The sequence below is a fragment of the Dipodomys spectabilis genome, unplaced genomic scaffold, assembly GCF_019054845.1.
Source record: "Dipodomys spectabilis isolate Male_0828 unplaced genomic scaffold, ASM1905484v1 ptg000132l, whole genome shotgun sequence".
Lineage (NCBI taxonomy): Eukaryota > Metazoa > Chordata > Mammalia > Rodentia > Heteromyidae > Dipodomys > Dipodomys spectabilis.
Window position 1 is genome coordinate 5521231 of NW_024870809.1, and position 21719 is coordinate 5542949.

Consider the following 21719-nt stretch of genomic DNA (forward strand, 5'->3'; position numbering starts at 1 on the left):
AGTGGCTCAAGCCAGCCCGGGCATGAAAGTCCGTGAGACTCTTATCTCCAATAAACCACTCAGAAAACAGGAAGTGAGGAAGTGGCGCTGTAGCTCAAGTGGTAGAGCGCTCGCCTTGAGTTGAAGAGCTGAGGGATAACGCCCAGGCCCAGAGTTCAAGCCCCACGACCGACAAGAAAAGAAAACAGGAAGTGGTGCTGTGGCTCAAGTGGTAGAGGGCTAGCCTTGAGCTGAAGAGCTGAGAGACAGTGCCTAAGCCCAGAGCTCAAGTCCCATGTCTGACAAAATTAAAGGTGATACACAGAGAGGTTACGTTCAGTTAGGTAAAGAGTACATTTCTTTTTGGACAATGTTGATCTTTCCCTGCACTGTCCCAGTTTTTCCACATGCTACTACTGGGGCTTGAACTCAGGGCATGGGAAGTATCCCTTAGCTTTTTTGTTTAAGGCTGACACTCTACCACTTGTGATACAGCTCTATGTCTAACCTTTTGTTGGTTGAAGATGAGTCTTACAGACTTCCCTGCCCAGGCTGGCTTTGAACCATGATCCTCAGATCTTAGTCTCCTAAGTAGCTAGGATTATAGTTATGAGCTACCAGAGCCTGACTTTGGCTTTGAGTTTTTCAAATGCCACATGTATTTCTAATAAATAATATCTGCTGTAACCAAATGGAAGTACCAGATCTCAAGTAGAGCCACATGAAAGATGATTATGTTAGAGGTGACCAAAGGTGTACTTAACTAATTCAGCAGCATTTTGTAATTGAATTGTAAAGTAAAACATAAAAACAAGCCTCATCTCCTCCCTAGTACATTTATGGTATGGGAGTATAAATTGCTTCAGTAAACAGAGATTGTTGGCAATACATATCAATAACTTTCAATTGATAATTTCACTTGTAACAAACAGGAAGCAAATATTCTTAAAAATAGAAGAAAGGCTGTGGGTGTAGCTCAGAGGAGAATACTGGCCTACCTAGTTAAGGCCATGGGTTCCATTCCAACATCACCAAAAAAGGAGCAATGATAAGTAAAAAGATACAGTCATAGAATAAAAGAGATGAAGTAAAAAATAAAAAGGCATACAAAAATATTTGAATACAACTATTGGTAACTCAATGCAATAGTTATGCATAGAACTTTGTACCTCCTGGAAAATATGCATATTTCTCTTATATTCACAGAACACTTACAATTTGTACATATAGTATTCAACCATAAAGAATACATTTCAAAAAATAGTTTATGATTTACTATCTCTGATCAGTATCCAGTAAAAGAAGAATAAAATTATAAAAATGACCTTCAAATCTTTAGCCACTAGAAAATTAAGAAACATGCTCTTAAGGAAACTTGGACTCAAAGACTAAAATGAGAATTGAAATTCTTAACTTAAATAAATAAAAATAAAATGATATACTCAATACCAAAATCTATGGAATTCAGTCAAAACACTAAGAAGATGTGTAAAAAATGTGATATATATATACAATAAAATTTTACTCATCCATTAGCAAGATGGATACTGTACCATTTGTAAAGCAATGGAAAGACTTAGAAAAAAATTGTATGACTTAGAAAAAAATTGTGTTAAGTGAAGTAAGTCAGGCCTAAAGAAACAAAGGCTGCATGTTTTCCTTCATGTGTGGGAGGTAGAATTAGTTTACAAACTATTAAGTAAATGCATTATGCAGTATGCAAGTGTATACAAATGTAATAACTGAAAGATAGTAGATTCAAGAGAGAATTCAAATAATAATTCCTTAGAAAGCAAGGTCAAAGTTCAACAAAATAAACAACAAGAAACAGGTACTTAAAAAGAAGGTGGGGTCATGGGGAGAGGGGCAGATCAATAAAAAGGAGAAGGGGATAAGAATGTGATCAAGAATTCAATGTATATCCTACAAAATTAAGAAAAGTGAGGGGGGCTGGGAAGTTGGCTCAATGGTAGAGCGCTTGCCTTGCATGCCTGAGGCCCTGGGTTCGATTCTTCAGCACCACATAAGCAAAAAGAAAAAAGCCAGAAGTGGCGCTGTGGCTCAAGTGGTAGAGCACTAGCCTTGAGCTGAAGAGCTGAGGAACAGCGTTCAGGCCCCACGACCAGACCCCCAAAAAAAGAAAAGAAAAGTGAGGGAAGGGGTGGGTTGGAAGGGATGGATAAGAATGTTGAAAGGAGTGATACTGATCAAGAGTCATTGTATGGGGGAGGGGAGATGGGGAGGGATGGGAAAGGGAAACAAAGGAGGAGGCAACAATGCTTGATAAGGAATGTACTCATTACCTTGCCCATGTAATTGTAACCCCTCTGTATGGTATTTTCACAATAAAAAAGATTCATTGTATGTATTTATATACAGTGTTATAAAACAACCACTTAAAGATAATAAAATATTAAAAAGAACATGTGTTAAGACTGAAAATAAATGAATTAATCATTTCATTTAAGAAACTGAAGGGGGCTGGGAAGGTGGCTCAGTGGTAGAGCGCTTGCCTTGCATGCATGAGGCCCTGGGTTCAATTCCTCAGCACCACATAAGCAGAAAAAAAAGCCGGAAGTGGCGCTGTGACTCAAGCAGTAGAGCGCTAGCCTTGAGCTGAAGAGCTGAGGGACAGCGCCCAAGCCCAGAGTTCAGGCCCCATGACCAGAGCCCCACCCCAAAAAAAAGAAACGGGGGACAATAAAGTATACTAAATTAATTGGGACGATGAAATGTTTATAAAAAGCTTAATGAAATAAAAAATTATCACATAAAGTATAGTTAAAATCAAACCCTGTTTTTTTGAAAGTCCTGATTAAGGCAAAAAATAAAGAAAGTAGGAAAAAATACAATAGGCATAGACAGTTGTGTGTGGATAACACTTAATAATCAGCCACAATTTGTAGTACTTACTGTCCATGGTGTTGAGTTCCCTTATGGTGGACTTTAAGATACCAGTATAGTTTAAATCCAAGATAGGAAGAAATGCACACAGTTGGCAAGCTATCTCCAGTACTTTGACAGATATATACTTATTATAAGGGAATATAGGTTTATGACATATAAATCTATGACATGAAAAATCTAAAAAACTACCTAATTTTATGCAAGAAGAAGTAACCAAATATCAAGAGTCATGTTCTGGTAGCTCACACTTACAATCCTAGCTACTCTTTCTAAGGAATTACATCACTTAAGTCTTCTCCTGACTCTATCATATTCTAGTTTTCTATAAATTTTAAGTTATCAATATGAAAAGATTATTATATATAAGAAGAAGCATGCAATCAAAAATTTTCTGCATATGCTTTTAGAAAATGTAAATAGAAAAGTAACTTATTCCCAATGGGTACAAAACTAAAAAAAAAAACAAAAAACCTAGGAATTAACTTAATGAATAAAAGGTACTGTATCTATTTGAATAAAAATAATAGAGCTGGGAAGGTGGCTCAGTGGTAGAGCGCTTGCCTTGCATGCATGAGGCCCTCCTGGGTTCGATTCCTCAGCACCACATAAGCAGAAAAAGCCAGAAGTAGCGCTGTGGCTCAAGTGGTAGAATGCTGGCCTTGAGCTGAAGAGCTGAGGGACAGCGCCCAGGGCCAGAGCTCAGAGCCCCATGACTGGCAAAAAAATAAAAATAAAAAAATAATAATAATATTAAAGGGTCTCAAAAAGATAAAATCGAAAAAATACTGATATGCTACCATGATCTAACATGGCAAAATATATTTATTTTCCAAAATTAACATATAACTGTGATAAAATGCAATTACAACTCAAGTTGAGTGTGTTTTATAACCTGATACTTTAAGCTTCATAGGGAAAAATCCAAATGCCTAACAACAAGGCAGTTATTAAAAAGAGATCAGATATTACCAAATGTTCAACCTACCATAAAGTCACTATAACCAAAGCAAAGAATTGCAATAGAAAATAGACAATTAAACAGAATGGAGTCTAGAATAGAAGTAAATAAACATGAAAAACTGATGTATGGCAAAAGTAGTATATCAATTGAATAAGGGGAAAGATTATAATTTTAATAAATGACCTTGGCATAATAGCTATCTCCCTGGAAGAAAACAAACTACATGTCCTGACATATCTCAAAAAACCTTGAATTTGGACCCAAATGTCTAACTGCTTTTTGGGCTTTCCCACTTGCATAACCACAGGCACCACAAACTCCTTGCCTTCTTACATGTTTCCCCCAAATCTGAGTCTTCTCTAATGTTTTCTCAATGAATGAAAGACATGACTGGCTACTCAGAAACACCAAGTATCATTATTAACTCCCTCTCTTTCTTACTCTTACATTCAGTAAATTATTACATGCCATATGTTTTACCTAATAAGTGTAATTCAAATCAATTCTTTTATAATTACTTCATTAGATTTGTCCACCAAAACCTCTTTCTTAAATGAATTGGCCTATTGGATAACTATGTTGAGTGCCTGCTATGAGCTCAACACTGTGCTATGGCATTCCCTCTTGAGTGCTTCAGTGTTCAGTCTTGTATCTTTCTGAGGCATTCTTCATCTAGCAGTCAGGCAGCATAATCTTTTTTAAAAACATGCTACTCAAATGCTTATGCTAAATTTCAGTTGGCTTCTCTCTGTTGTGAATGGAAATTCTAAACTCCTTAACATGCTTATACAATCCTTTGTGATCAGGCTCTGCACAGACTTCTAACCCTATCTCTTGGGATAAGCCCCTTATCTCAACTGAGTTTCCACCTCTGAGAAATGGGGACAGTGCCTATCTTCAAGAAGGTAGTGGAGAGGATTAAATAAGATAATGCTTGTAAAGTCCTAAGTATAGTACCTGGTGTATACTAAGTGTCAAATAAGTGTTAACTACTGAAGGTGATGGTAATTTTAGCCTTCTTCAATCCCATATAAGGATATCTCCTATTTACATAGCTTGCTGTCCCTTTGTAGTATAAATTATGATAACCACAATCTAAAATTCCTGAAGACAAGACTAGCTGATGATATATGTCTTGCAGCACTTAGCACAATGCTAAATACACAATGGAGCTTAAAGACCACATTTTTGTGTGTGCCAATCATGGGGCTTGAACTCCACCTGGGTACTGTCCCTGAGCTTCTTTGCTCAAGGCTAGTACTCTACCACTTGAGCCACAGCTGCACTTCTAGCTTTTTGCTAGTAAATTGGAGGTAAATGTGTCAAGGACTTCTTTGCCCTGGCTGGCTTCAAACCATGGTCCTCAGATCTCAGCCTGCTGAGTAGGATTACAGGCACGAGCCACCAGCACCAGGCAAGGATAAGTTGTTTTTTAAGACCATAAATAATAAATTCCAAAACCCTGGGAACATTATTTGCTTTTACCTTCTCACTTAATGACATATCACTGTGTTAGCATGGGACTTGGCAGTACTCACTGTAGGTCAGTCGGATTTTTTTCAGGTGGTTCCCTGCCAATACCCTGGTTCTGATAGAAACGGAATGCAAAAGCATGAAGGTGTTTAATTCTGCTCTACAGCATGCAGACCATATACAATTTGCCTACTCATCTGTGATATCAGATTTTTGCTTCTTTTTTTTTTTAATTGTGAAAATACCATACAGAGGGGTTACAATTACATGGGCAAGATAGTGAGTATATTTCTTATCAAGGAAGATTTTTGCTTCTTAAATATCAATTTCCTTTCTGAGCTACCAAATAATATGTTTTTTTTTTTTCAAGAGAAAGCCAATGGAATCCTCCTAAAATGCTTTAGAGTTCCTGGCTGAAGACCAGGTGGCAATCAGAAACTCAGAACAGTCCCAAGGGATCTGAAGATTCATATCTCCTAAAAGATTAGCACATCCCACAGATTTTGCAAGTATTTCATAGTATGTGCAATAGAGTAAACTAGTGTCCTAGGCTTGGTTCCCTTTCCTTTTTTGTGTGCTAGTACTGGGGCTTGAACTCAGGACCTCATGCTCTTGCTTGGCTGTTTTGCTTAGGCTGGTGCCCTATCAATTGAGCCACAGCTCCCCTCCAACTTTTTTGCTGGGTAATGTGAGATAAATCTCATAGACCTTCTTGCCAGGGCTGATTTCAAACCTTAATCCTCAGATCTCCACCTCCTGAGTAGCTAGGATTACAGATGTGAACAACAGTACCTGGCTTCCCTTTTCATATACTCTCTCCCTTTATCAATGCTATCCTCCTCTGCCTAGTTCTTTCATGTCCTGGGCTTGCCTGTGCACTTGAAATTTTTCTAATAACACTTCTTTTGGCAATTGAGTGCCTGCTATTCTGTGTCACTGTATAATCTTTGAGCTAACATTTTATTTTAGACCTCATTCCAAAACCAACGATTATTTGGAGCCTTTGATGTCACTAAGTAGAAGCTGAAATGGGCTCAAGAATATGGAAGGGAAGTCAGGAGCTGATGATTCATGCCTGTAATCCTAGCTACTCAGAAGGCTGATCAGAGAATCTTGGTTCAAAGCTAGCCTGAACAGTAAATTCCTGATACTCTTATCTCCAATTAACCACAAAAAAAGACAGAATTGGAGCTATAGGTCAAGTGGTAGAGTCCTAGCCTTGACTAAAAAAGCTCAAGATGGGAGGGAAAGTGGGAGAAATCAAGGGAGGGGGTTCAACAAGAAGTATACTCACTACTTTATGTATATAACTGTAAACCCCTCTATACATTACGTTGACAATAAAATTAAATTAAAAAAAAAAGCTCAGGGACACTGCCTAGACCCTGAGCTCAAGCTGTAGTACTAGCATAAGTAAAAAGAATATGGAAGAGAAAAGGGAAAAGTCAGCTCTGCTTTGTGTGTGGGGGTCAGGTGGGGAGAGTACTGGGGAGCACTTCTTCCCGAATACAGGGGATTGAACCGAGTCTCTCTTTTGAATTAAATTTCCATTAGGAAAAGTCAGCTCTGTGTCTGTGAAACAGAAAAGAAAAAGTTTTCAATCAGAAGAACCAAAACGCCAAGTCCTCCAGTTGTGTCCCATTTTTATCCCTTACTTGGAGAAAACAGTAAACTCTTGGAAACTGTTAAACCATATCTGCTTTACCTGCACCACAGCCTTAGGAATTTCAGCAAAGGAGGACAGGTCCCATAGAAAACAGACTTTAACTAGAGACAGTGCTGCTACCTGGAGCTGCCTACCCCATTTTCACCACCCACACAGCCTAAAAATAATCTGAGCAAGTAAATGCTTGATCATGAGCATTGTAACTTCCTTCTGCCAAATCTCGCAGTTCTCCTTCTTCTTACCCCAAGAAGGGCTGTTAGGATGTGGAGACCTGCTCTGGGCTGTTAAAGATAAGCTAAAGACAGGAATTAGAGGCTTACCATGATTCACAAGTCTCATGTCCCTAAATAAACCATCTATTCTTTTGGAGGTAGAGCTATTTAATGGAGAAAAACAGTAGGTGTCTCTGAGCTGTTTCCTTAAATGAATCAGTGGTCAGAATCAACATTTTATCCTCTAGGTTGCAGAGTCCAGTCCAGAGAACATGGGCTTTGAAGCTGGAGAAATGGAGAACTCAACCCCAGCTTAGTCTCTATGTATGACTTTCAGAAACACATCTAAACCCTCTTAGGTTCCTCGATTGTAAAATGGGAATACACCAACTGCATCAGGGATGTCATAAATACTAAGTGAGATTTGAAACAAGAATGCTTCTAGCACAATGCCCAGAATAAATTATTCAAATATGATTTTCTCCCCTCCCAGTCCCTGCTAATTATATCCATATCCTTCATAGAGTTGGAATCCACTCCAATGACAGAGAATGAAAGGATGTCAAAACAAATGTGTTTGTGTGTGTGTGTGTGTGTGTGTGTGTGTGTGTGTGTGTGTGTGTGTGTGTGTGTGTGCAATCATGTGCATTGTGGTAATGGTTGTTTTAATTTGAAGTTTGAAGCTTTTTGGTTCTACTTTGTTATTTGTTTTTGATTGGGTTGGCAGTAGGGGAGATTAAAGGTACAAGAGGAATTAAAAGCATTCCAAGGTACAAGATGAGTTTGATAGGCCTGGAACTGAATCACTTAGATTCCATTAACTTTCCAAGAGTACATTGGGAATGGAGAACCTGGGCAGACTGTGGTAGAGTGGAGCCAGCAGGAGAGAGCAAAATTAGACAAATGTTTTGGTCACTTAGTAGAACATGAGAATTGAACAAGAAGTAATGGGGAATGGAGGAGGAAGGCAGCCAAGGGGAAATAGAGCTTTAAGAGGAGGTTTGTTGCATCAAAGGAATGTGTAAAAACAGACTGAGGTTGCATATCTATATGTACTGTTGAAGCTAAGAAGACATGACTATACCTGAAAGCTCATCTGTCCTGTACATATGGGGGAGGATGGGAAGGAAAACACATGAATCTTAGCTTATTTTATTCTTAAAACCTATCCTGTATCTATACCTTGTAAATATTTTCACTGCAACATTTAATGTCCTCAAAAAATGTTATTTGGTAGCATATCAGAATTGTCACAGAGTATTTTTGAAAAAAGATTGAACCATACTAGGTGACTGAAAAGTTATCAAGTGTTTTCTTCTCCAGTATAAAAATAGGGTATGCCCACACTTCATATTGCACAATTGCTTGAGGCTTTCCATCTACATTAAATGTCAATTGCTATATACTTAATAAGATTGAATGCAATTGTGTGAATTAGTCATTACTGCAGTATAAATGAATAGACTAGGTCAATATGCACTTATTTTTCATTGTTCATGAAAACCATTTCCACCTACAATTCACAGTGGTTTCCAAATAGGTATTTCATTCTCACAAGGTGCTTGGTAGCCCAGATCCTTCTCCAGAACTATTGAGTGCATTTTATTTACTCTTCCATCTCTCACAAAATACTCACAGAACATTTTGGCCAATAAACATTTAAAAATCTACAAAAATTCCATTTTAAGCTACTGGAGAAGAAAGCATATGTTCCTCCCTAATACTTTCTGCTTTTGCTTAGAAGCAGTAATCCAAAGGAATCTGGGCAATATAATAGGCAAGTCTACCTGAGTTTCAATGCAAAGAACCCCTTAGATATTTCTGCAGAAGGGCAATAAACTTTTCCTTACTAAATAAAACTTAAACTAAAAACTAGCAGTGCGTTGAACATAAAAACTTTATAGTTTATCACCTTTGCAGAAGTAACTGGTAAGTTGTTAAAGGGCCATAGGACTGAGATTCCCAATTTTGCAAGGAAAGTTTTGATTCATACATGTAAAATTTGAAGTTGTTTGGGACCATTTGAGAATGACTATCTTCATTTCCCCTCAAAAATAATGAGAAGTAACTGGAAGTCCAGAGGTCAGAGATAGGAATCTTTGACAAAAAGATGTGGTACCCATAAGTACTGACATTGCAAGTACTCTTAGAGCTACCAGCAACAATCCCTACCTATGACTTATCCTTCTCTTCCCCATTCTCTCCCTTCTCCATCCTTTCTCTCCTCTTTCTCCTCTTCTCACCACCAGTTACTGAGCTTTGACTAGACAACAGGCATTCTCTCTCTTCTTCTTTTTCTTCCTCTCTCCCTACATATACCTATATAATTATTTATTATAGTACTTAGGGTCAAACTCATGGCCTTGAGCATACAGGGTTAACACTCTAGCAACTGACTCATAAGCCTACCCCTGTTTTTTGCTTGTTTATACTTTTGGCAAAGCATCTTGCTGCAACATTTGTCTACACTGGCCTTGAAATCATGGTCTGCCTGCTTCTGTCTCTCAAGTAATTTAAATTATGAATGTATACCACTACATCTGGATTTTGAGGTTTTGTTGTTGTTGTTGCTGTTGTTGTTGCAATATTGGGGTTTGAGGGGCTGGGAAGGTGGCTCCGTGGTAGAGTGCTTGCCTAGCATGCATGAGGCCCTGGGTTCGATGCCTCAGCACCACATAAGCAGAAAAAGCCGGAAGTGGTGCTATGGCTCAAGTGGTAGAGCACTAGCTTTCAGCTGAAGACCCTGAGGGACAGCGCCCAGGCCCAGAGTTCAGGCCCCATGACTGACAAAAAAAGAAAAGAAAAAAAATATTGGCATTTGAACTCAGAGCCTTGCACTTGCCAGGCAATGTTCAACTGCTTGGGCTACTCCCCAGCCTTTTAAATTTTCTTATTTTTCAATTAGAGTCTTTCTTTTTGCCATGGCTAGACTAGATCATATTCTTTTTTTGGGGGGGGGGGTTCCAGTCATGGAGCCTGAACTCTGGGCCTGGGTGCTGTCCCTCTGCTCTTCAGCTCAAGGCTAGTGCTCTACCACTTGAGCCACAGCACCACTTCCAGCTTTTTTCTTTTTGCTTATATGTGGTGCTGAGGAATCGAACCCAGGGCCTCATGCATGCAAGGCAAGCGTTCTACCAATGAGCCACCTTCCCAGCCCCTAGATCATATTCTTCTATTTACTTTTCTCGTGTACCTGGGACATGTGTATCATTACATCCAGCTCATTTGTTGAGATGGGATGTCTTGCTAGCATTTTGCCTGGGCTGTCTTTGTACTACAATCTTCTTGGTTCAGCCTGAGTAGCTAGGATTACTGACATGAGCCACCAAACCCATCTGTTTTTATTCTTCCCAAGTATAGCTAAAAAATGGGCAGGAAGCACCATCAATGAACAAGAAACAATCAAGTAGTGCATTCTTTCCTTATAAAAGGAAGGTAATAGAATGGTTAGGGACACAGGCTCTGGTTATGAGCTAAAGTATTTAGATCCAGTTGCCTATTATGTTCATGACTAGAAGCATGACCTTGGAAAATTGTTAAATCTTTCTGTATCTGTTTCTTTATCTGCAAAGCAGGAATAATAACAGTGTCTATACCACAGAGTGAGGATTAAATGGGTTAACACCTTACCTGGAACAAGAGAAAACCTCATTGTCACATTGTTACTTTTATAATCTTTACAGCAGTAATATCTAACCTTTAATTAATCCCACAAATGAATAATTTACTTCTTATATTTAATTCTTAAAATATATTCCACACTCATAATCTTATCAAAAGCACAACAATCTTTTATTTTTGGAAGGTTATTTTGAGACAAACAAAAAACTGGAGATCTGTCCTAGCCCCTCTTCTCTTTCAGAATATTCCCTGTGGCTTGGTGTGTCACTTAGATGCTGATGACTTCCATGTCTATGAGTTTTCCTAACCTCTCTCCTGACCTCTAGATCTAGTCAGTCGGCTACCTATTAGATATCACCTACCTGACCTTGATCCATGTACAACAAACCTCACATGTCTAAAAACAAATACTTTGTGTTTCTTAGTTAAAGGCAGCACAGGTCATTCTAGTAGTCTCCATTCACCTTTTGCATCTAGTAATTTTAATTCTATATCTAGAAATGTTTTAAATATATTCCCTCCTTCCTAATCCCACAGTCACTGCTTCGGGTTGGATTTTCATATCTCTCAGTAAAAGTCTTACCCTTCACTCTAACTCTTGCTCCATCCTTCATTCTATAGCTTTAGCAAAATTCTGCTCATATTTCAAGATAACTCCATTTTTATTTCCATTCTTCAGCCTTTCCTAAATCCCCCCAGCAGATGTGGATGTTTCTTTCTCCATGCTAGCTTATCATCTTGCATTTATCTTCATTAAAACAGCTATCACTTCACATTTCATTTGCCATTTTGCCTAACAGATTTTCAATCTAGCTGTATGTTCCTTGAAGGCAGCAACCATTTTCTATTTATTGCTATATACGTAGTTCTTTTTTTTTTAATCGGTCATGGGGCCTGAACTCTGTCCCTCAGCTCTTCAGCTCAAGGCTAGCATTCTACTCCTTGAGCCACACCTCCATGTCCAGCTTTTTCTGCTTATGTGGTGCTGAGAAATCGAACCCAGGGCCTCATGCATGCAAGGCAAGCACTCTACCACTGAGCCACCTTCCCAGCCCCTATACGTAGTTCTTAAGGTACCATTTTCCCCATATAACATGTTATTTCCACCTTCATTAATACCTCTGCTGTCTGCCTCAACAGAAGGAGTAATTAATTCCTCTTCCTGTGATGTTTGGCTAACATGCATTTTCTCCATTACAATTCCCATGATTGTACCCACTTCACTGTAATCACTTCTTCATTTTATCATGCTCCTAGAGGTCTCTTCCACAAATACATTTGTGCTTGAATCATTTATATTATGCCCTTTCTAGCTAGACACTCTATTTTTTTCTAGCTAGCACACTAAAAACACTTAAGCATCACATACTAAAATCATCATAGGAACACTTTATTAAAAGCTTCTTAGCTGGGGTCTAGTGGCTCACACCTTTAATTCTAGCAACTCAGGAGGCTACACTTGGAGGATTGAGGTTTGAAGTCAACACCAGACAAAAAAGACCAAGAGACTCCGTCTCTAATTAACCATCAAAATTCTGGACTAGAGGTGTGACTCAAGCAGTAGAGAGCAACCTCAGCAAACATGTCAAACAAGCTTGAGAGATTCTATTTCAAACCCTATTACTGAGAAAAATAACTTATTTTATTTATTTATTTATTTATTTTACTTTTCCAAGCTTAAATATTTTATGTAAATTTTGACTGCTATTTAAAATTTTGTAACTTTTTTTGTGCTAGTTCTAGGGCTTAAACTCAGCATCTGAGCACTGTCCCTGAGCTTCTTTTTGCTCAAGGCTCTATCACTTGAGCCAAAGCTCCACTTCTGGCTTTTTTTCATTAGTTTATTGGAGATAAGAGTCCCATGGTTTTTTCTACCCAGGCAATCCTCAGATCTTAACCTCCTCAACAGTGAGGATTACAGGAGTGAATCACCAGTGCCAAGCCTTTATAACTTATTTTAAAGTCATATATATTTTTGCAGTTGGAGAAGTAGTCAGACATCTGTTACATAGACTCAAAAATTCTTGCCTTCCCAAACCAAATACCCTTCTAGTGAGCAATAGGAATCGAAAGAAAGAGTATACAGCCACCTAAAGATTGAAGTCTATTCTCAGAAGAAGAGATAAGAATGGCAAAGAAGCACATGAGGAAATGCAAATCAAAACAACTTGGAGATTGTACCTCAACCCAGTTACATTGGCCAACATTGTGAAATCGAACAATAACAAAATATTGGTGGTGATATAGGGGAAAAGAACCCAACTGTACTGCTGGTGGGAATGTAAACTAGTAAAACCACTCTGGACAGCAGTCTGGAGGTTCCTCAAAAAAAGTAAACATAGGGGCTGGGAAGGTGGCTCAGTGGTAGAGCGTTTGCCTTGCATGCCTGAGGCCCTGGGTTCGATTCCTCAGCATCACATAAGCAAAAAGAAAAAAGCCGGAAATGGCGCTGTGGCTCAAGTGGTAGAGCGCTAGCCTTGAGCTGAAGAGCTGAGGGACAGCGCCCAGGCCCAGAGTTCAAGCCCCACAACCGGAACCTCCCCCAAAAAACTAAACATAGATCTTCCCTATAACCCAGTCATGACACCCCTGGGCATCTACCCAAAACATCACAAGCTAAGATACCATAAAGACGTTTACACATCCATGTTTTGCTGCACTACTCACAATAGCCAAGTTGTGGAAACAGATCAGATGCCCTATAATAGATGGCTAGATCTGAAAAAATGTAGTACCTATACACAATAGAATTTTATACAGCCATTAGAAAGAATAATATTACTGTAAGGTTCACCAAAAGGAAACCACCAAATGGTTCAGGTAGAAAAGAGTTTATTGGGGGGAAAGCAAACTTCTGGCCTACCCCTACAGTGGAAGGTCCATGGAAAACAGGCTTAATGTACCTAGAACAAATCATGTGAAGTAAGCCAAGCTCAGAGAGAGAAATTGCACATACTTTCTCTATATGGAAGCTAGATCTAAAATGAACTGGGACATGAGAGATTATCTGGTATTCTAGGCATTTACACAGTTAGGCGGAAGGAGGATACTCCTAGGAAGGGAACACAAAAGTGCAATGCCTATGTGCATGTGATTATACAAAATAATATTTATCAAAATGAACTACAGGAAATGGAAACAAGCTGCTTTTGTTTTCTTTTCTTTTTGTCTTGTTTGTTCGCTTATGTAAATTTGGGAGAGTTGAAGTATCTCAACTTCCCAGGGCCAGTGGGACTCGAACCCATGATTGGCAAAAGAAGTCACCAACACTCAGTCAATCAGGCTAGGAATCTTTATTAGCCTCAGCGACTGCCCCTCACTATACCAAGACAGTGAAGAACAGCAGTAAAATAAAAAGCTCAGGATATTTAAAGGCAAGATCCATATTAGGGGAAGGGCACTTGCAGGTGGACAGTGGTAGTTGCACAATCAGCAAAGAAGCAAGTTACAGAAGCAGGGCTAGCAGTTAGTGATTACAGATGGCCATTACAATTCCTGTCATTCCAATAACCAAGTCAATAAGTCACAAGGCAAAGTTATAACCAAGGCAATAAGTCACAAGGCAAAATCTTATCCTGATTCTTCCCATCAAAGAAACTAGTTAGTGAAATAGCAATTATACTCTAAATAAGCAAAGCAATAAGTCCTCAAAGCAAAAACCACATTCCAAATTTCTTGTCACACCCTAAAATCAAACGACCTTCCAAGTTTTCTGGCTCTTTCTGAGTTTCACTGTTATTTACCCAATTCCTGTAACCTGGTGTTTAACCCTTTACTTCAAGCCTTTTATCTTTGGAATGACTAGCCTGGAGTTTTTCTCTACATGGAGATCATGCCTTTCAAGTTTGGCCTTATTCTTAGTAATTAATAATTTTTTTGTTTCTAATTTCACATTTTATATTCTTTTGGGGGGGGATCATCACAGGTAAGGGGGACACAAAATGGAGGGACAAAAAGTGAACAAATGCATTAGTTATACTCACTGAACACTATGTTGAAAATGAGCTATTCAGCTTGTGAGTGTGGATAGGAGGGAAAAACTGGGAGAGAGCAAGGGAAGGGGTGACATTGTCCAAAAAGAAATGTACTCTGTACCAGACTTAAGTAACTGTAACCCCTCTGTACATCACCTTTATAATTTAAAAAAATTAAAATTTAAAAAGATTCATAAAAAGATTGAAATCTACAAAAAAATTTTAAAAATGACAAGATAATAAGCCTTAGTGGAAAGTCAGAAAAAGTACATTTCCCAAACCAAAGGAAGCTACTTTTCTAATTTCAATCTATCTCCTCTTTTCTCTTCTCTCCTCTCTCCTTTTTCCCTCCTCCTTTCTTTTTCCCATCTCTCCACCTTCCCATTGTCATAATGCTGAAGACCAGTTCCAGCTCCTTAAAAAGCTTCAGAAAAGCCAGAAAGATATTGACCTGCCCAGGGAGATTTGGGGATAGATTAATCATTGTATTGCAGCAGTTCTGGGGAGGAGAAAATGAAGGCATATACCAGATATTCAGAAAAATGTTTTTCTATGCTCAAGACTCAAAAAGCTAAGAACAAAAACTGTAAGGTCTGTACAGGAACACCTCCCTACCTCTTGGCTAAGTTTCTGCCCAGTATCTGTTACCTAGGTAACTGGCAGACCTGGAAGCAGTCACCTTCCCCTCCTGCTAGGTCACATCCTGGGCCACCTCTGGTCACATGCCTCCCATCTGACCTTAGGAGGGTCCCAGACCCTGAGGTCATGTCCCGATCCAGTGTGGCCATAACTTTCCCCCTCCTGGCCACACTTCTTCCTGTCCCTGACCTAGATAAGTCCTGGCCCAGGGGTGGGTCGTCCTCTCCTTTTCAGCCATACCTCTCCACCGTGCACGTTGGTGGCAGCAGTTTGGTAAATAAACTTCTTCTCCTGCCTGAATAGCACATGGTGTTCTCTTCATTGGCTACCTAATGAAACCTACCTATTTAATATACCTTACAAAAACTAAATGAGAAAAATTGAAAGGGCTACATTCCATTCATTAGTAATCCCTATTCTGCATGCTGCTTTATAAACACTCTTCTTTCTCCCAAGAAGCTGTGCTGTCCCTAAATAGACCATTAGGCTTCTAGATACCACGAACCACATGATTCTTTTATAGATTTGAAATTGTGCAACATACTGGGTACATACTATATGCTCCAGAAATACTGTTGACCAACTGATTTCTATTTAACTATTTTCTCCCTGGCAAATTTTCAAGAATGCTTAGTATTCACAAAACCATGGAATCTTGGAAACCAAAAGGAAGTATCCATCTATTGGTATACATTTTCCCTTAGATATGCATTATACAGAGATTTCCTTTGGAAATATAAACAAAGGATGCCTGATGAGCCAGGACAAAGAACTATATATAGAGATCAAGTGGCCAGAATAGCAAGGTCGAAGTGTGCCCTTCCTTAACCAGATTAAAGGGAATCTTGGGCCTGCCTCTTACCTCCTTCCCATGCTCTCCAGCCGCAAAAGAAATTATTTTCAACCGTCTATTTACTGAACCCTGAAAGTGGAGCAGCAACTATAATAAGTTACAATTCAGCTAATAAATCTATGGCGATTTTAATCTCTGTTTCTGTAATAATAGGAAGACTGCAGCTTTATTTACTTTCTAAGGAGAATAGAGAACAGGGAGAAAGAACTAAAATGGGGAGGCAGTGTTCACGGCTTCTTTATGAAATGTCAACCTGTGACAAAAACATTCGCAGACAATAAGTAAGGAAGAGGAACAGGTTTGGCAGGAAAGTAGCCTATTCCAGTTTTCTCAGAAGTACCTTAGCTGGTATCTTTCATCCCCACCCAAAGTGAAATCCCTGGTTTACACTGTGAATATAGCCATTCCCTAAACACCTAAACCTGCATTAGAGAAAAAAAAATCCAAATCATCATTCAGTATCAGGCTCTGATGATTAACAGTATCCTACTATTGATTTCATTTTATAAAATATTTGTAAGCATTTATGAAATGTTAAGCATCTTCTTAAACGGCATTTATAATTCTAGGCTTGTCCTGAAGCCTTTGGACACATAGGCTCTATGTTGAATGACTATAATAAGTAGGCTGGATTCACCCTATTATTAAGGGGAAGTTAAGGGAAGGCACATCTCTTACCTTTCAGAAGGGAAGATGTCATAAAGGAGAGCCATAGTCTTTTTTATTTTATTTAATTAATTTATTTATTTAGTCAGTAGTGGACCAGAACTCTGGGCCTGGGTACTGTCCCTCAGCTCTTCAGCTCAAGGCTAGTGCTCTACCACTTGAGCCACAGTGCCACTTCTGGCTCTTTCTGCTTATATGGTGCTGAAGAATTGAACCCAGGGCCTCATGCATGCAAGGCAAGCACTCTAGCATTGAGCCACCTTCCCAGCCCCAGCCATGGTTTTTCCCATAACTATCTTGAAGAGTCCCTGTCAAGGACAGAATCCTAAACTATATACACTTCTATGAAGATAACTCCCAAAATACACTCCTGTGATCAACATTATTATATTATCTCACTATTCTTTAAGTTCTTATTTCATAATTTATTCCATTGTCTTCATTTCCTACATAAATATATCTACATTGCGGTGGATTTTTTCATTGTGTAAGCCCTCAAAGAGTAGATACTGTGCTCATGCTTTTAAAAAAAAATTCTGGCATAATGCCATGCATAAAGAGGTATTAATAAACACTGATCTTTTGTGTAGCCAGAGAAGACAGTGGCTTTCATGATAGGATTTAACAAGCAATTCTAAGGGTGCTTCTACTTTGTTGGCTCTCATGAGACTATTCCTTCTTATTTCCTTGTATGTGACAGCACTGGTGTCACCTCCTTAAGGCCCAGGAAGGAAGGCTACCTTCAGAAAGGCACTGTTAAAACATCACCTGATGAGTTGTCTTATGAGAATAATTTCTGCCACATGAACAGAACATAAAGGATTGGGTGCTAGGATGGTCTCAGAAAGGTTGGAATAGAGCTATGTTAATATGAGGCTGGACAGGGCTGTACGCTTCCCAGAAGTGGGGAAAAGAGACTTTAATATTAATGAATAATAGAATCAAAGTGTTAAATTTGCTATTTGACTCTAGCTTGCTCTGTACTTATTAGAATGAGGAAGGGGAGTGTTAATTTTCTAGCCATATTTTATTCACTTTTAGCTGTTACTTTACCTTCAATCATGCAAATTCTAAACCTAGGGATCCCTTATCTAGTTTCCTGCTTACAATACTCTCTTGTCCCTTTACTAGTGTGGATTACTTATACTGTAATCTAACAGTCTAATCAGAATCTTTGATAGAATAGAACATGAGAGATTCTGATGAGCTGAAAACCACTCAGAAATACTTTCTATTTTGTTCCTTCTCTTTTGGAAAGGATTAGACAGATAATGGAGAAAAAGAACAGAATGCAGAAAATAATTCACAGAATTGTGACCCATAAAATCTGGAAAGTCATGAAGGTCAAAAAGTGAGTCTAACTCCTCATTTTATAGGTAAGGATATTGAAGCTAAGAAGCCAAATGACATACATTCATATAACCAGTTAATAGGCGGAGCAGGCCAAGAACCCAGTTTTCCAGCTTACATACTAATATTCTTCCTTTCCATTCCTTATGCTTCTTCCCAACCCCTGCCCACTCTGCCAACTGACACAGACATTAGTACTTTATGTACTCTACATAGAGAACCAATTTGTTTGGCGAATGTAGTGTACAATCAGGGATTATATTGCTAAGATATGTTCATCATATAAGTATGTATACTCTACTGGAAGAAACATAGACTTCAACAAATCCAAATAAGGGCTGGGTATGAAGAATCATGACTATAATCCCAGCCACTTAGGAGACAATGATAGGAGGATCCTGGTTCCAGGCCATGATAAGTTAGCAAGGCTCCTACATCAACAGATAAGCTGGGTGTAGTGGTACACATCTATAATCTACTAGGGAAGTAGAGGGAAAGGGATTGAAGCCTGGGCAGAAATGCAAGACTCTAACTAAAAAAGGCCCTATCTGAAAACCAAACTAAAGCAAAAAGGTTTAAGCTGTGGCTCAAGTGGTAGAGCACTAGCCTAGTATGCTCAAGGCCTTTAAACCCTTTAAACAGCAGGAAGGAAGGAAGGAAGGAAGGAAGGAAGGAAGGAAGGAAGGAAGGAAGGAGAAAGAGAAGGTAGGAGGGAGGGGGAGAGCAAGTAAGGGAGGGAAGAGTATAGAATTAATTCATAGAAGACTCTACACAGTCCTTTAATAATAGGAATCACCAACTGGGATTACAATAAATTTATTTTACTGTTTAAAACAAAATCAAGTCAAGGGCTGAAAGTATGGCTCAAGTTGTAGAGTGCTTGCCTTGAAAGCTTAGGGTCTTGAATTCTAGGCCCAGTTACTACCAAAAATAAATAAATAAATACAAATTTAAAAGAAAAGTGAAATAAGCAAAATAAACTCAAAGTGTTACATTTATTTGTCACCCAAGTAATGTTGGAACTAGACTATCAGGCTCCAAATAGAATTAGAAATTTTTTTATCCAATCCAAGTCCATTAGAAATAAATGTGTTCTCTAATCCTATTTAGACTTTAAATCTTACCATTAGTTCTTCCATGAAATCAAACAAAACTAAAAAGATAGAGCTAATGTTTCATGCATGCTCTTGAGAAAAAGGAATAACATCTTTATTTTATTATGCCCAGAGACAGAGTTCACTCCTCATCTAATCTCTACTCTAAATTCAATCTTGGTAACAATTTCTTGAAAGCCTTTCACTTGAACAGCAGTTTATAATTCAGAGCCAACTTTAACAGGTATGACTTGTTGATGGCAAGAATAAGTGGAAAGGTGGTAAGCATCAGGTAAGGAGCATGATCTAGGTAGGACCAGGATGAAGAGGAGGAGGAGGAGGAAAGAGGAGGCTAGAAAGAGAAAAGGCAGTCCTGATTATATTGTTACTGAAATAATATTACACTGAATGAACCTTAACCTATCCCAAGGACACAGGATTTACAACTTGCTTATGACACACCAGTAATCTCTTTAAGGAGAGATCATTTCTAGTTTGAGGAAGGAAGAATCACACATCCTTTCTGATTCTCTTACTGCCTGTAATTTGGAAAGAAGGGTGTGTCCTTAGGACTGTTGTCTCTCAAATCCATCAACACTGCATTGTTTGTTTGTTTTGTCAGTTGTGGGGCTTGAACTCTGAGCCTGGGCACTGTCCCTGAGCTCTTCAGCTCAAGGCAAGCGCTCTACCACTCAAGCCACAGTGCCACTTCCAGTTTTCTGGTGGTTAATTGGAGGGAAAGTGTCATGGACTTTCCTGCCCGGGCTGGCTTTGAACTGTGATCCTCAGATCTTAGCCTCCTGAGTAGCTAGGATTACAGGTGTGAGCCACCCATACCCAGCAAAACTGTAGTTTTTAAAAAATTATAAATATTCGTTCCTTTTCTTAGAACAAGCATCATACAGAAATGAGACTTTGTAGAGCTACTCATCACTCCAAATGATTATGAACTACATTCTGACTAAACCCAAGCTCCCCCAAAAGATCATCCAATCCATCTCCTCTGAAAGAATTGGGAAGGTTCCTGTTACATACCTCAACTTGCTGGCAGATCTGTATTAGTTTGGCCATTTGATTTTCTAGTTCACTGTTGCGCTTAACCAGGTTGGTGAGGTTCATCTCCAGAGTTTGCTGTCATCATAGAAGGTGTGAAGCCAGCAGGAAAAACAGAGGGAAAAAAGGACAAAAATAATGAGTTTGAGAGCCAATGTGATGATCAGTCAGTAAATAATTTGTTTTTCAGTGATAGGTATAGATCCTAGAGAATTACATGTGTTAGGGGAGTGCTCTAACACTAACTCATCCCAATCCATTAGACAAATATTACAAATACTCACTAAACACCTATTATGCATCAAGCTCTATTCTAGGTACTAGTTAATCAGATGTACCTCTGTTCCAGACTGTCATTACTGAGGGAAAGATGACATTCATGACGTTGTAGGTGGATATAAGAATTTATTGACATTAAAGCAACCTAATGTTTTCAGAATATTTTATTAATTTTGACTTTCTAAAGTTATTTCATTGTCAATATCTTTTTTCTCCTTCATGCAATCCTTTAGTATATAAAAAGTCATCATCATCTCTTTTACAGGTGAGTAGATTATGAAAAGTATGATTTATTGGATGATTAGTTTGCCAGACACTCTGCCATGGTAGTTCTATACATACTATTTAATAATTCTAATCATCTCATGAAAAAAAGATTAGCATTTTACTGATGAGAGAACTGAACTTCAGAGTGAAGTGTATATGGTACTGAGGAATCGAATCCCAGGCTTCATGCATGCTAGGCAAGCACTCTACCACTAGGCCACACTCCCAGGCCCAGAGTGAAGTTTAAGTGATTTATAGTCACATAACTAAGTTGCAGCAAAGCTAGGATTGGAGTCCATGTATCCAGTCCCCTATTTTAACTTAGTTATTCTGGTGAGGTTTTTTTTTTTTTGCCTTTTTTTTGTGGATATATTTATTAGTAGGCTGCTTCAATAATTTTTCTCACTCATCATCCCAACACCTTACAAAGTTTATTTCAAATGAATTATACCAACATCCTGGCCCTTCAAGCATTACTTCCCTTCATTGCTTCATTACTATCTCCATAGTTCCTCTAATTTGTTGTTCAAAGTACATACATTTGGAAGAGAGGATGGGAAAGTTTGTGGGGAGTAAGGGGGTATGAGAAAAGAAAGGAGACTCATGTTCTTTGCTCTTTTCTGTCTTCTAAGTAGCTGTAGCTTCCTAATAACTTTGGCACTGTTCCCATGATTATATCCCAGGGTATCTATTCACATTCACATAGACGTATATATTTCTAGATG

At 38.7% G+C, this 21719-nt stretch overlaps 1 protein-coding gene across 4 annotated transcripts in view; it reads right to left on the reverse strand.

Moving 5' to 3' along the window:
- The window catches only part of Mid2 (midline 2), a 107538-nt gene that overhangs the window by 55293 nt on the left and 30526 nt on the right, over positions 1-21719 (reverse strand). For all 4 annotated transcript variants that reach the window (XM_042690088.1, XM_042690087.1, XM_042690090.1 and 1 more), the window contains exon 3: positions 20431-20526. In XM_042690088.1, coding sequence (XP_042546022.1) covers positions 20431-20526 — 96 coding nt within the window. The remainder of the gene's footprint in view (positions 1-20430; positions 20527-21719) is intronic.